Source organism: Hypanus sabinus, chromosome 6 (assembly GCF_030144855.1).
Source record: "Hypanus sabinus isolate sHypSab1 chromosome 6, sHypSab1.hap1, whole genome shotgun sequence".
Classification (NCBI taxonomy): domain Eukaryota; kingdom Metazoa; phylum Chordata; class Chondrichthyes; order Myliobatiformes; family Dasyatidae; genus Hypanus; species Hypanus sabinus.
The window spans coordinates 168,741,794-168,758,138 of NC_082711.1; the positions used below are offsets into that span (position 1 = coordinate 168,741,794).

The 16,345-nt window shown below is 43.2% G+C and overlaps 1 protein-coding gene across 1 annotated transcript in view; it reads right to left on the minus strand.

The window, feature by feature from the left end:
• sgsm2 (small G protein signaling modulator 2) overlaps nucleotides 1–16,345 on the minus strand; it is a 267,608-nt gene that overhangs the window by 28,935 nt on the left and 222,328 nt on the right. Inside the window, exons 12-16 of the mRNA XM_059973464.1 lie at nucleotides 13,068–13,221; nucleotides 6,458–6,522; nucleotides 5,537–5,682; nucleotides 2,573–2,701; nucleotides 917–1,099 (exon numbers count right to left, since the gene is read on the minus strand). Coding sequence (XP_059829447.1) covers nucleotides 917–1,099; nucleotides 2,573–2,701; nucleotides 5,537–5,682; nucleotides 6,458–6,522; nucleotides 13,068–13,221 — 677 coding nt within the window. The remainder of the gene's footprint in view (nucleotides 1–916; nucleotides 1,100–2,572; nucleotides 2,702–5,536; nucleotides 5,683–6,457; nucleotides 6,523–13,067; nucleotides 13,222–16,345) is intronic.

The window sequence follows — 16,345 nt, forward strand, 5'->3', positions numbered from 1 at the left end:
AGGTGTTTGGAGGAAAGTACAGAGGAGGGTCAGAGGTAAGATTTTTTTTACACACAGAGAGTGGTGGGTGTGTGGTATGCGTTGCCAGGGGTGGTGGTGGAGGCAGATATTTTAGGGACATTTAAGAAATTTTTAGATAGGCACATGGATGATAGAAAGATGGAGTAGATTATAAGGCCGGTACAACATTGTAGACCGAAGACCGAATAATGTTCTATGTTCTATAAATGCAGAAAGTGCTGGAGATACACATCAGCTCAGGCTCTGTCTGTAGGACGAGGAAGGGATAAAATATTTGTCTCATGTACATTGAAACATACCGTGAAATGCGTTGCTCTGTGTCTGAACATTGTGCCAGGGCAGCCCACAAGTGTCACCACACTTTCGATGCCAACATGACATCCGCACAACTCACTAGCCCTATCCTGTACAGAACTGTGCAAAAATCATAGGCACGTATATACAGCCAGGGTGCCTAACACTCTTGCACAGTACTGTAGGAATTTTGTGCATTGCACTGTACTGCTGGCACGCGCAAAAAAAATTTCATGACATATGTGAGTGATGATAAACCTGATTCTGATATGGGTCTCTGTTGGAAACTGAGAGTGGGAAGGGGGCAGGGAGAGGGGAATCATGGTTGAGAAATGGAGAAGGAAAAGGGAAGCACCAGAGAGACATTCTGTAATGATTAATTAATCAATTGTGTGTAATCAAATAACCTTGTCTGGTGTCTCAGTGCTGGGTGTGTCTGTACCCATGCCACCCCCTGCCCCTGGCACTCCTCTGCCACCTGTCCCATACACCTCCTGCTCTGCTACCGTGCCACCCCAAACTCAGGGTTGATGTTTTGTTTGAACTGTAAATGACAGGTTTAAAATAATAGCAATGTTAAAGTCCAGAGGAGATACTTTACGTCGTTGCTGATGGTTGAATCTCGGTGAATCAGGTGCTGCACGTGGCTGTCGATGCTGCTGCCCGATGACAGCTTTGCCAAGATGGCTGAGTGGGTTTCCTTATCTCTCTGCTTGACAACCATTTCACACGCTTTCCACTCTGCCATTACACTCCTGTACTTGGCAGCAATATTTTCATCCACCTGTGAGGAAAGAACAGAGGGCAAGAGGTGGTTTATAACTTAGGCACTTCGGCACTGGTAACACAGATGTACCAACAGCATCACTACCATCAGGGATCACACAAGTTGCACAAACCCTTCAAACTGATAAGCACCAATCCCGTCCATTAAAATACGGAGTAGGAAACACAATTATTTCATTTATCAGATGATTACACTTATCTCACCTGGGTTCATCTTATTTCCTGCCAACTTGTAGCCACACACAGGCTGGAGGAGGAACATCTCATATTCCATCTTGGTGGCATCAACATCGATTTCTCTATCTTATGGTAACCATTCCTGCTTTTGCGCGCCCCCCCCCCCACCATTGGTGAACAGTGCTTGTCCTTTCCCTTCCCCCATTCTCACAAACTACCCATCACCTCCCTCTCGTTCCTCACCTTCCTCCCTTTATTCCATCATCTACTGCCTTCTCCTGTCAGACTCCTACCTTTTTCAGACCTTTGCCACTTCAACCTATCACCTCCTAGCTTCTTACATCATTCCCCCCTCCACACCCACCTGCACAGGCCCTTCAGCCCAACTGATCCATGCCTGCAAAGTTTTAAGAGGGGCTTTCTGATCTATTCATTCTCTCAGTTGTGAGATGTGGCCATTGATTACAAGGTACGGTCCTCCATGAACTGATCACTTCCTTTAAAGCACTGAAATTCATGTGGGAAAGGTGCTTCCATTGTGTTGTTACTGTGGGGGGGGGGGGGGGGGAGAGGGCTTCAAGAGTTTGAGTTGGTGCCAATGAATGAACACCAATACCTAAGTCAAGACACAGTAATAGAAGATAGATAATATATGCACTTGGAGGTGGCAGCACTCCCATGCATATCTTGCCCTTGTCCTTCTAAATCAGGGGTTCCCAACCTGGGGTCCACGGACCCCTAGGTTAATGGAAGGGGTCCACAGCATAAAATAGGTTGGGAACACCTGTTCAAATGGTAGGTTTAGAAGATAAAACTATCAAATCCTGGAAAGGAATGTTTAAAGATGGTGGATGGGTGGCCAATAGGTCCTATAAGGGATTGAACTAAGTTTTATTGTGTCTGCGTTCAGCCAGTCCAGATTTGTAGCTTGCAATTGGTGTATAGCCATTGGGCAGAGGAAGTACATCTCTTGATGAAGAATACGTGCCCTTATATCTGCTCTAGTAATCACAAACTCTATGACTCTTGGGTTGAGAGGGATGATAAATCAGCCATGATCAAATAGTGAAACAGCCTTAATAGGCCGGATGGCCTAACTTCGCTGTTACAGAGTTAAAGGAGCACTCATTGCCTATTCAGAGACAAAATATAAGGATCTCCAGTTTACGATATTCCTGAAATAGGAACGCTTTTAGAAGTGGGTGGATTAAATTCACAATCTTGTTAAACCACTGAAAGCTGGTTGGCTACATTTTCACAGTTAAAAGGTCCCTTGAAGAAGTCAGTCACATACCTGGTCCATATCCTGTTTGCTCATCCCAAACTTGTAGTGGCCCAGAAGAAAAGGCCAGACGTCTTTCCTTATTTCATGTTGCACCCCTCCATAGTAAACCATTCGCAGCAGCTCCAACTTTTTGTAATTCTAAAAATTAAGGAGGAACAAGTATTTATTAACACCTATGCATCTTCAGTAGAATTTTAATGACATTTTCGCAAATGATCTTGAAATTATGACCAATCCAGAGGCCTGTAACATCTGTTCAGCCAAGGTGGCATGCAGAGGGTGAGAAACATCGTCCAGAATTGCTAAGGTTTTCTGTAGAGTCCTTTGTTCTACCGCAACCTACAGTATGTCCCGTTTGACTCCTATAACAGAGCCAGTTTCTCCAATCAGTTTATTGAGCCTGTTGGCATCTCCCGTGTTGATACCAATGCCTCAGCACACCACCACATAGAAGACTGTACTGGCAACAACAGACTGGTAGAACATGTGAAGGAGAGGCCTGCATACTTCAAAGGACCTCGGTCTCCTAAGAAGTAGAGGTGACTCTGGCCCTTCTTGTTCACTGCTTGTGATGGTGATCCACTCAAATCTGTCATCCAGGTGCACCCCCAGGTACTTGTAGGTCCTCACCTCATCCACGTCCTCACCATCAACGGTAACAGGGAGCAGTCCAGGCTTAGTCTTCCTAAAGTCCATCACCATCTCGTTTGTCTTACTGATGCTGAGCTGCAGATGATTCAGCTTGTACCATTTGACAAAGTCCTCCACCAGGCCCTGTACTCATCATTCTGTTATTCCTTTATACAGCCAATTATTGGTGAGTCATCAGAGAATTTCTGCAGATGACATGACTCAGTTTTGTTTCTGAAGTCTGAGGTATACAGGGTAAACAGGAAGGGAGCCAACACAGTCTCCTGTGGGGCCCCCGTGCACCTTATACCCATGTCTGACACACGGCTCTGAAGCTGCACAAGCTGTGGTCTGTCAGTCAGGTAGTCCATTATCCAGCATACAATGTAAGTGAATGGAGCACTGAATGGAGCTGTCCCCCCAGCAATGAGGGCTGCATGGTATTGAAGACACTTGAGAAACCAACAAAACATGATGGTCACAGTGCTGCCCTGCTTATCCAGATGGGAGTGGGCTCTGCTCAGCAGGTAGATGACAGCATCATCGACTCCAGTGTGGTCCTGGTAGGCAAACTGCAGAGGACTGAGGGCTGATCAGACCAGGGGTCGGAGGTGAGCCCGGATCAGCCTGTCTTGGGACTTCATGATGTGTGAGGTCAGGGCCAGTGGATGGCAGTCATTCAAGACTTTCAGTTGTCTCTGCTTGGATACTGGGACCACACATGATGTTTTTCAGACAGTCGGGACCCTTTCCAGGCTGTGATTCAGATTGAAAATGCACTGGAGAATTCCACACAGCTGTTCAGCACACTCCCTCAGAACCTTGGGGGTCAACCCATCCGGTCTCTTGTCTTAGTTTCCCCAGAGCTTTTCTCACCTGCTCAGTAGTGAAGGTGAGTCTATGATGACTGGGGAGCTGGTGGAAGGAGGGGGCTAGGGGAAGTGAAGATTGGGTTGATAGCAATTGGTACATGGAGGTGAGAATAGTAGATGCAGGGCAAGGAGGGGATATAGACAAAGGTAGCGTGTGTTGTTCATCCATGGAGGGGGGAGGAGGGAGGAAGAGTTTATAATGTTTTTTTGTTGTATGCCCTGACAAACACACCACAGCAAATTCCTGAGAGACAAACCGTTATTTAGGGGTTCAGAGGAAATTACGTGGGCATTCGAGGAAAATTACATGACTACCAGGAAAGAGCAAGAAAAATGATTGACTTGTTTTGTTGGGTAAATACTTGAGGAGCTGAGTAGGATTCTGTGTTGTGACAAGTCTATGATTCTGTTCCATCATGGAGACAGAGACTGAGATGCTGGAATCTGGAGCAAAGAACAAGCTGTTGGAGGAACTCAATAGGTCAGGCAGCATCTGTGGAGGGGAATGGACTGTCGAGACCACTTGGGTCATCTCCTTTCATCTGGATCTATCTGTCCAGATGAAGGATCTGAACAGTGATCATCCTTTTCCCTCTGCAGGTCCTGCCTGATCTATGGAATTCCTCCAGCAGCCCCGTCTATCCTATCAATGCAGTTTGATGTGGCAAGGATCCCTGGCAATGAATGAGGAGCAGGATCTGTGGTTTGACTTCTTAGTCTCATTACTTGTGTAACGTTCTCCTTCGGGTGTAACGAAACGCCGAATTTAACGTCCGGATAAACCACAGCCAATGCAAACCAGATCGCAGTAAGATTAACCATTTACTGTTCACTCTTCACATTAACATATGGTGAAAACTGTTGATAAAACAATACAAGATTGATACAGTATTTGTTCCTTCCTTAATATCACATTTCAAGTGTAAATACTTGCAAAGGTGACTATAACTACATTACACTAAGGTGCAGTATACAGGGAGAGTTTACCTGCTCCATTGACTACTTTAAATACACTTCCATGCAAACTATCCGCGACTCTTTAACTAACGAAAGCATAAACATTATCTACCGTCGTTACCTCTAACAGGATCAGCATTAACATCTTAGTTCAATATATCGATTATCTATTAACTTACAGCGTTGCTCTCACTGTGATTTCTCATGCCTGCAAAACTGCTTGTGCTCAGGTGAGCCTCGTGGAAAGCCCCCACCCTCGCGCTTGTTTCAAACCGGTGTTTTCCCACAAGACGCGGCGAAACCGGATGTGACGTCATCGCATGCCGATATATTTTACATGCAATGAATATACTTTAAACACTCCTAATTCTAACTAGAAAATACTATTGAATGAATTACTAAGCGAAAATATTATAAACTAAATAACTGTCGTAAAGACAGCACAACTTGCTTGGTGAAATCTCCGCTTTGCACGAAGTTTGAACGATAAACAGCCACCCAAGTTCCAGCCTACCTTTCGATCCTTTTCATACTTATTCCAGACTTCTGCTGTCAGTCCGCCCGAGGCTTCACATGGCTTGTTGGGCGGGACAATGGTGTGGTTCACAAGTGCTGACAGATGTGTGCGGACTGTTGAGAGGTGACGGCAGTAGGCCAGCCCTGGGTACAGAGACACAAAGTCTTTCAGACCTTTCAGATTTTCCAGAGTGAAAGGACAGACACCCACAGAAAACAGTGAAAAGGTACCACCTGAGCACAGTTCCATCAGCTGAACTGCCAAACCAAAGCAAGGGGTTGGAAGCATAAGGCCATAAGACGTAGGAGCAGAATTAGGCCATTCAGCCCATCGTGCCTGCTCCACTATTCCATCATGGCTGATTTATTATTCTTTTCAAACTCCAGTCTCCCTGCAACCTTTGGCACTCTTACCAATCTAGAATCTATCAGCCTTCATTTTAAATTTGTTGTCATCCCTTTTCGTGCCTTGTGGCAGATCAGCTGGCAATCTTACCGCTTCTTTAGCATTTAGTCTGTTTTTGTGAGGCCAAGTTGCTTAACCCAGCACAGATGGAAAGCGTGCAAGGAGTGGGCCGAACTCGAATTCGGGACCATTTGCCTTGAAGCCTGGTGCGAATACAACTACTGTTCACTGTTGGGAGGCTATAATTGTTCATTTTAAATACACCCAATGAAAATAAGACGAGGGCTGAATTAGATCGATAAACTCCACTGCTTCAAGTTTTAACATCTGACATTTTCACTAAGTCACACATTATTACTCATTGCTAGTAGGTCTAATATTAATAATAGTGTTTGACAGTCAGGTGATGCTCAAGCAACTGTTGATATTAACAAACTCTGTCCCTAATTCATCACAACAATATGAACCATGATCTCCACTGGGTCACTCCCTCAGCTCCTGTAGAGTACTCACATCCATAGAACGCCCTTGAAACTATCTGTCTCTTCATGTTCTCACAAAGCATCTTTAGTGGAGTCCTGTAACAGAAGGCATGGTGATTTTCAAGATCAAACATTTCCCAGATGATAATTTTCCTGTCGAATGAAACAATCTATGATTGATGATTCATCACTTTCTAATTTAAGGTTCCAAGAATAATTTTCCTCTATCTTAAGTTTCCTCCATGCACCATACAAATTTATGTGGCAATGCACTCAATGGCCACTTTATTAGGTACACCAGTACATATGCTCTTTAATGCACATATCTAATCAGCCAATCATGTGGCTGCAACTCAATATATAAAAATATGGAGACATGATGGTCCAAAGATTCAGTTGTTGTTCAGACCAAACATCAGAATGGGGAAGAAAGGTGAGCTAAGTGACTTTGATCATGGAACGATTGTTGGTGCCAGATGGGGTGGCTTGAGTATCTCACAAACTGCAGAAATCTCCTGGGACTTCCACACACATCAGTCTATAGAGTTTACAGAGAATGGTGAGACAAACAAAGAACATCTAGCGAGCAGCAGCTCTGTAGGTGAAAACGGTGTGTTAATGAGAGAGAGGTCAGAGGAGAATGGCCAGACTGGTTCAAGATGACAGGAAGGCAACAGTAACTCAAATAACCACGCATTACAACAGTGGTGTGCAGAAGAGTGTCTCTGAATGCACAACACATTGAACTTTGAGATGGATAGGCTACAACAGTAGAAGACCACATATACCCAGTGGTCACTATAGGGGGTGCCTAGTATAGTGGTCACTGAGTAAATACTTCCAATCTCACTGACCCTTTGAACACGGAAAAATGTTCTTCAGCCCACGCTCAATACCAAGTTTACACTAATATCACTTTATTTTCACCTCAGCCACACCCTAGGAGTTTCTTACAGTGGCCAATTAACCTGTCAACCCTCACTCCTTTGGGACACAGGAGGAAACCCATGCGGCTGGAGGAACATGCAAACTCCACACAGGCAACATAGGAGGTCAGGACTGAACCTGGCTGGCTGGAGCTGTTGGGCAGCTGTTCTACAACGTGCTCCTTGAGACCTCCATCTCTTGCACTCTCTCTCTACTTATTTTTTAGAACTTTTCCCGTCCCTAACACATTCCTTTCTCCAATGGTCCTCACACAGAAGACGGAGAGTTAGAATAAATGTGTCATCTTCAGGCTGGGAGGACATAACCAGTGGAGTATCCAAGGCATCAGTTCTTGCCTCGCAATTATTTACAATTTATATCACTGATCTGGAGGAAGGGCAGAATGTAAAGTAACCATTCTTTCCAATGACACAATAGATGGAAGGGTAACTGTCACAAAGATGTTAGGACTCTGTAACTGAATCTAGATTGAGTGGGTAAAAGCCTGGCAAGTTGGTAATTTGTCTGTCGTCACTTGTTTGCGTGGCATCCAGAAAGATCATTCCATACATAATAAATCAGTAGAATGAATCTAAGGAGCAAACACGAGGAAATCTACAGATGCTGGAAATTCAAACAACACAACACACACAAAATGCTGGTGGAACACAGCAGGCCAGGCAGCATCTATAGAGAGAAGTCCTGACGAAGGGTCTCGGCCCGAAACGTCGACAGTGCTTCTCCCTATAGATGCTGCCTGGCCTGCTGTGTTCCACCAGCATTTTGTGTGTGTTGTTAGAAGAATGAAATAGAATTTTTTTGTCATTGCTCAAGACAATGTGATATTACTCTAGTCCATGCAAAACAGATATCTACAACGCATGCGGTACAGCTTAATTTTTTTTTAAATTCCCATATTTTGCATGCAACAAGTGACTTTGATAGTCCATAACCACCTAAAGCCCATTGGCAAGCTGGAGAGAGGCATTATTCAAGCTGTACAACATCCCTCAGGAGGAAGCTGCTTTTCAGTCTTACTGTTTTGGCTAAGATGTTTCTGAATCTCCTACCAGATGCAAAAGATTGAACAGACCTCATCTCAGATGGGGTGGGTCATTATTGATGTTACCAACATCATTGAGAGTAGGCATTGAGAGTAGGAGATTGTCTCCAGGTCCGGTAGTTGAGTCCCAATGGTGTGCTGAGCCGTCCTAACTACCCAAGTTAATTGGTCATTGTGATTGGGTTAGGGTTAAATCGGGGTTGTTGGGGCAAGGGGTTTTACTCTGTACTATATGTCAAAATAAAATAAAGATAACAACATCAAGGTGGCACAAAAGGGAAGACAATTACAAAGGGAAGAGAAAATGCACTTTATTTGTCTACCCACTCTGCACTTTCTCTGTAAGTGTTAAGTGTGTTCGCTTTTGCACTGCCTCAGTGTTACCTTTATTTAATTTAGAGATACATCACTGAGTGCAGCTCTTATGATCTCATCTATGATAAAGATGAACTCTTAATCTCTCAATCTACCTCGTCTTTATTGTATAAGACAGTGGTTCAAGAACAGTGGGATTGAGAGAGAATCTTATAACAATCTTGGGATAGTGCGTGATTCTTGAAAGAGCGTATGTGGTTATAAAGTGAGGGGGCGAACTCTTAAAATTGAGGTGCATATGAACTCTTTCTTGCAGAGGGTGATGAATCTCTGGAATCCTCTCTATCTGAGGGTCATGGAGGGCACATTCCTGTAAAGTGGCTTCTGGAAGATCAGGGAATTGAGGACTGTGGGGGAAAAGGCAGAAAATAGATAGAATCTGTGTCAGATCAGATTCAGACTTATCACTGACGTATGATATGAAATTTGTTCTTAAGCAGCAGTACAGTGCAGAAACATAAAGTTACATATCTTATTATACTGAATGGTGAGGCAGGCTTCATGGGTCGAGTGAAGTAGTCCTCCTCCCTTTTTTTTGTGTAATGTTCTGATGTTTCAGGTGGAAAGCAAGCAGAGGGCAGAGAAAAAATAGAAGCAGAAATTTGTCCCAATTGCTGCTTACATAAGCACCTTGTCAAGCCATTACCAGAGGCTTGATTTGTCGTGAATTCGTTTTGCGTCAGAGTGTGAGCTTGTCATACGCTCCTGCAAGGCAGGCAATTAATTAAACTACTGTATCAAACTCTGGAGCTAAATAAAAGCAAACCCATCTGGATAGAGAGAGATTCAATGTTATAAAAGAGGTGGATTAATAATTAATTATTTGCACATCTCGTGGCTCTGACAGAATAAAAGAAACAATAACAATGGTGTAACACTTCCTGACTAACCTCAAAATTAATGGCTTGTTTAATTCATTTCACACTTGTATCTGGGGTCATCAGCCTCTCCTTTATGCTTAACTCGAATATTGACAATCACCATTTCAAATTGGCAAATTTGTTAAATTTGATCGCTATGCTGAAGCCAACTTTGTCAGTCTATCTTGTCAGTCAACACCTTGTCTTAATTCCTGATCTGCTTTGAGCGAGCAAAATGAGAAAGCATCAATAATGGTCTAACGTGTTCTTTGACATTGCTGGGATAAGGAGGGAGAGTAAGCCAGAGCCAGCAGGCAACAATTCCATTACTGTCGGCATTGGAGAGGGTCCAGAGGAGGTTTACGAGAATGATCCTTGGAATGAATGCAAAGGATGTAATGCTAAGGCTTTATATGGCATTGGTCAGACCGTACTTGGAATAGGTTTTGAGCCACTTATCTAAGAAAAGATGTGGTGGCATTGGAGAGGGTCCGGATGAGGTTCATGAGAATGATTCCAGGAATGAAAGGGTTAATTTATGAGGCAAGTTTGATGGCCCTGGGTCTGTATTCGCTAGATTTTATAGAATGGGAGGGGGAGGATGCTTTGAAGCCTATTGAATTTTGAAAGGTCTGGACAGAGTGGATTTGGAGAGGATGTTTCCGATTGTGGAGGAGTCCAGGTCCAGAGGTTACAGCCTCAGAAGAGAGGAACATCTATTTAGAACAGATTTGATGAGGAATTTCTTAAGCTAGAGGGCGGTGAATCTGTGGAATCCGTTGCCACTGACAGCTGTGGAGGGCAAACCATTGGGTATAATTAAAGCTGAGATTGATTCAAGTTCTTGATTAGTCAGGGTGTCAAATGTTCCAGGGAGAAGGCAGGAGAATAGGGTTAAGAGGGATGATAAATCAGCCATGGTGGAATGGTACAACAGACTCGATAGTCTGAATGACCTAATCCTGCTCCTACATCTTAGGGCTAAAAGGAGTGTAAATGGCAACTTTACAGGCATCTCCTATGCTCCCATACTCCATCATTACCCAGATAAATAGATGAATAAAAGGCAATGCAAGGGGCATACTTTTCAAACTGAGGGTGGTGTGCGTATGGGTATAATTACAACCTTTAAGAAAAATTTGGCCAGAGACAAGGATATGAAAGGTTTAGAGAAGGGGGTTCCCAACCTTTTTTTATGCCATGATCCCCTACGATTAACCATGGATCCATGGACCCCAGGTTGGGAAATCCTGCTTCAGAGAGATGTGGACTAAACACAGGCAAGTGAGACTAGCTTGGTTAGTTGGCATGGACATAATGAGGAAAAGGGCCTGTCTCCATGGGTCAGATGAAGGTAAATGCAATTAGTGTAGAGAGGCATCATCATCAGAATGGAACTGGGATAAAGATCCTGTTTCCAATCTGCGCAAATCTATAAACTTATCAATATTGCATATGAAATGGACAGGAGCCGTTCTGCTTAAATTCTTACTAATAGTCGCTGTTTAACTTAGAACATAGAACTATTTAACATAGAACACAGAATGGGATAGGCCATTCAGCCCAGGATGTTGTCATGATCTTAATGCTAATTTAAACTAAATGTTCTCCAATTCCCTTTATGTTCATGTGTTTATTTAAACTCCACCAAAATGCCTCATCTCACATATTACACCTGGCAATCTGTTCCAGGTACCTCTCTTAAAAACTTGCCCTTCACATCACCTTCAATCTTTGCCCCTCTAACCTTAAAAGCACGCCCTCTAGTGATTGACTTTTCTACCACGGGGAAAACCTTTCGACCATCTACCATAACTATGCCTCTTTTAATTTTAAAAGCCTCTGTCAGGACCCTGCTTAGAGCCAGCTATGAGGAACAAACATTTAGGAGGAAGATCAAAGAGTTACTAATACCTTAGATCTGTTCCACAACGGGTCAGAGCTTTAAGGGAAGCAGAACTTAGCTTTAAAAATCTAAGATGGAGATTGGTGGGTTCCATACACTCAGTAATTTGTGTAAAAATTTTACTCCCATACTTTCCTCCAATCACCTTAAAATTATGTCCATTGTATTAGCCATTTCCTGAGGTCTCTTCTGTGCTTATGTATTTTCAAGGAGACGAATTGCAGAACAGAAACTTAGGCATCAAGAGCCAATGGTAAAACTCCCAAACCTAACCGCATCTTGCTTTCAAAGTAAACCAAAGCACAATGGAGTTCCCTTCATCTGTTGGCCGAGTAGAGCCCATCACAGTTAACAAATTCTTCGTAACATCTTGAGAACTCAGGTCAACATATCAGGATATCAAACACTGTGGACTTAAAAGATCATGGACTTAAAAGACTTAGGATGACATGGAATTTCTCCTAAGATCTTGGCTTACATTGCTCTACCAACCAACTCCTCAAACTGCTTAAAATACTCATATTTCAAAATACATAAATTGGCCACTGCTACCTATTAGAGTATTACTATAAGTACTGGAGGCTGCAGTTCAAAAACTGGTTGTAAAACCTCTTGGGATGACTCAACAGCATGGTATAGGCCCTTCAGCCTATGATGTTCTGCCAACCTTTTAACCTACTCTAAGATCAATCTAACCCTTCCCTCCCACATATCCCTCCATTTTCCTATCATCTGTGTGTCCATTTAAGAGCCTCCTAAACGTCCCTAATGTACCTGCTTCTACCACCACCCCTGGCAGTGCATTCCATGCGCCCAGCACTCTCTGTGTAAAAATTTTACCTCTGACATCCCCTTATACTTTCTTCCAATCACCTTCAAATTATGCCCCCTCATATTAGCCATTTCTCCCCTGGGGAAAAAAAATAGCCTCTGGCTGTCCATTGATCTATGCTGCTTATCATCTTGTACACCAGGGTTTCCCAACCTTTTTTATGCCATGGACTTTACCATTAATTGAGGGGTCCATGGACCCCAGGTTGGGAACCCCTGTGGTACATCATTGCTGATGCACTTGACTTTAATGCTTTATATAGAACTACGTTATGAGGGGTAAAGATAGGGTGGGGGTGCATTCAGTTTTTTTCTCTTCAGATTGGGAGAAACTAGAAGAGGTCATAGGTTTAGGGTGAAAGGTGAAAGATTTAAAGGGAATCTGAGAGTGAACTTCTACATGCGGTGAGTGGAACAAGCTGCCAGCGGAAGTGGTAGGTGTGGGTCCAATTGTAACAGCTAAGAGAGGTTTGGATAGGTACAAGGATGGAAAAAGAATGGAGGGCAAAGGTCCCAGAGCTGCCAGATGGGACTAAGCAGAAATCAGGCCAGCAAGGACTAGATGTGCCAATGCGCTCCATGACTTTATACCATTCAACCCAAAGGTAACTGCCATTATAACTTTGTATAATGGGCACACTGTTCTTTCATGCAGGTAAGGTTGTCCTGTTCTCCTCACCTGTCGTTCCTGCAGGAGCAGCAGACGGGGACATCATAGGGAGAACCGTTGGTGGAGCAGGAGAAACAGGAGGAGCCTTGGCTACACGGGCCTCCAAGTTGCCAAGGAAACTGGGTTGAGCTGCATCCATGCATTTCCAACAATTCACTAGGATCTAGGGGGAGAAGAAAGAGAAAATTTGGCGTGCCACTTAGAAGCATTCCTGCCCTGAATACAATGCATCGTTTTGCTGGCTGCTTGGTCTGGACCATTTCAGATGAAATCTTATTGGGTTCAAAATTTTTCATGACCTCATTTTAAATAATAACTTAAAAGATAAAATTGTTTAATTGAATTGAACCAAGTTGCTTTAAAATTCAGGAGTATGGCAGAACAAAGCTTGTAATTTTAAAAGTACCTTTATTTTCCTATTATATATAACAACTGTACCTTTTGCTATTAGAACCCAACCTGGCAAGGGTAGGCAGGAAATCAGATTATGCCACAGATGACTTTCTCTTGCTAAATAGAACTTCAGGCCTGGGCGTTACATTGAAGTATTAAAGTGTTGGTATTACTATTAAGGCAGTTAGATCTGGTTAGATTTACCCCTCTAAATCCCACATGGTCTTCACATGACAGTGAAACTCACTTCTATACATCCAATGTCAAATGAGGGTGGATAATGCCAGATTTTTCCCTAGCTGGGATTGAATCTCAAAGGTGACCCACTTTGTGGTTGTCAGGCTGGGATACATAGAGACCCTAAGGGACATAAGGTGGGTCAGTTGGACATCACTAGGGCAATCATTTTACTGCAGTCTCAGATCCATGGACTTGAGTTGAAGGAGGTAGAGTAAGTCAGGGCTTTTGTTCCTTTTTATGATCCCAATCTAGTGACTGCCAGATACCAACCGATCAAGGGCATTTTGCTACCCTCTCTTCCATTCTTGCTGAAGCCACAACCTATGTTAGAGTGAAAATCCCATTGCCTAAGATAGTAACATTCGAGATCTACAACAGATACACAGGGCCCTCAGCACTGTCAAGGATCCCTCCCATCCATTGCACAATCATTTTGACCACCTACCATCAGGCAGGAGGTACAGTAACATTAGGACAAGGACCGTTAGGGTGGGATGTGCCAGTAGCATTATACTGTTCACTTTTTAACTTGTGCTACAAATGCACCTTATGTTAAATTCAATCTTTTAGAATATATTTTATTATTTGTTAATTTTATGTGTGGTAATATTGCTTTATATGTTATGTGTGAGCTATACATACTGTGTTGTACATCTTGGCCTGGAGAAACATTGTTTCATTTGGTTGTATACATGGATATGGTTGAATGACCATAAACTTGAACTTGAGATAATGATGGTGCCTAGATCAAAATCGGGTTGGGTCTATGGTCCAGTTAGTGTGCAGTCTTCTACTGTTAGAAGCTTCTGGTGGGACTGGCATCAATATCAAGCAAGAACAGCTTCAGACTTTGCTGTTCTAACTGCAATGGCTGACCTACTTCCAATATTCAGTGACAAACATCATAAACATTTGGATAAATCTCACACCAGAGAAGAACCAGTGCAGTAGTGGGAGTTGAGAAAATTCCAACGCAGATAAGAGAATAAAGTATGAAGTGCCAGATTTCAAATGTGCATTAGAAGCTAATACCCTGTAACCAGTTGCAATTGTGGTCCCATGACTATGATTGCTCTTGGTAAATTCTTCTTAGAAGTGGTTTGACGGGTGACCCCAACCATTGTCAATACTCTTCAGAGATTGTCTGCCTCGCATCAGTGGTCATATAACCAGGACTTGTGATGTGCACCAGCTGCTCATATGACCACCCACCACCTGCTCCCATGGTTTCGTGTGGCTGTGGTTGGAGGGGTGTGGGGGGGGGGGGGGGGCTAAGCAGGTGCTACACCTTGACCAAGAGTGACCTGCAGGTTAGCAGAGGGAAGGCTTAACTTACACATCCTTTGGTAGAGACGTATCTCCACCCCGCGACCCAAATCTTATATTACTCATAAAATATAAAGGTTATAATTAGATGGAATGGTAAAGTGATCCTCCTGTTTCATCTATCAGAATATTGAAGGTGTGATATGCAACACACATTTAAGTGTAAAAATGCATTTGGGAATCCAAAATAAAGAGAAAAGTTATTTAATTGGGAAGTAATAAACACCTCCTGTAAATTATGGTTCATCTTACATCGTTATAATGATTGCTTTATAAAGATCCCTAAATTAATTCTTGGTTGGCACCGAGTATTATGTATCAACTTTGGGATATTAATTGAAGTGCTAATTAACATTAGTACCTTCAGACCAAACCGAAATGATGAAAGGGAGAAACATTAGCCAAGATTCTAAGTCCTGGTGATATTATACAGTAACGAATCCAGAGCTCTGCCTTTCTGACCCAGAAACATACAGCAGAATTTTACTTTGGAAAGTTTAAATTCAGTTAATTAAATCACCCTGGAATCTTATACCCAAGGATTTAAATGTAATGTTCTTCAGGGCATAATATTGGCCATCACTCTTCAGTCTGGCTAATGTTTGACCCCAGCAGGGTGACTAATTCAGAAAGCTGTTCAGTTCATGGGGGTAATACGTTTAAAACACTAATAAAAACCGTCAGCTCGGCTAGGAGTATGTCATCTGCAGATGTTGGTTAAGAAATTTAGATTCTATTGTTGAATGTGGAACACTCTTGGGTCACTATCACATATTGAAAGGCCGACGTAGACTGGACATGGAGAGGATGTTACCTATAGTGGGGCAGTCTAAGCCTAGAGGACATAGCCACAGAATAGAGGGACAATCTTTTAGAACAGAGATGAGGAGGGATTTCTTTAGCCAGGGGCTGGTGAATCTGTGGAATTCATTGCCACAGATGATTGTAGAGGCCAAGTCACCGGGTATACTTATTTTCTTTTTTTTTTATTGAGATACAGTGCGGCATTTTGAGCCACGCCGCCCAGCAGCCTCCCGATTCAATCTGAGCCTAATCACAGGACAACTTACAATGACCAATTAACCTACAAACTGGTACGTCTGTGGACTGCGGGAGGAAACTGAAGCACCCAGAGGAAACCCACGTGGTCACGGGGAGAACATCTTAATAGGCAGTGGTGGGAACTGAACCTGAGTTGCGTGTACTGTAAAGTGCTAACCACTATGCTACTGTGCTGCCCACAGAGGCAGATACGTTCATGATGAGTAAGGGCGTCAAAGGTTACGGGGAGAATGGAGTTGAGAGGGATAATAAATCAAGTATAATGG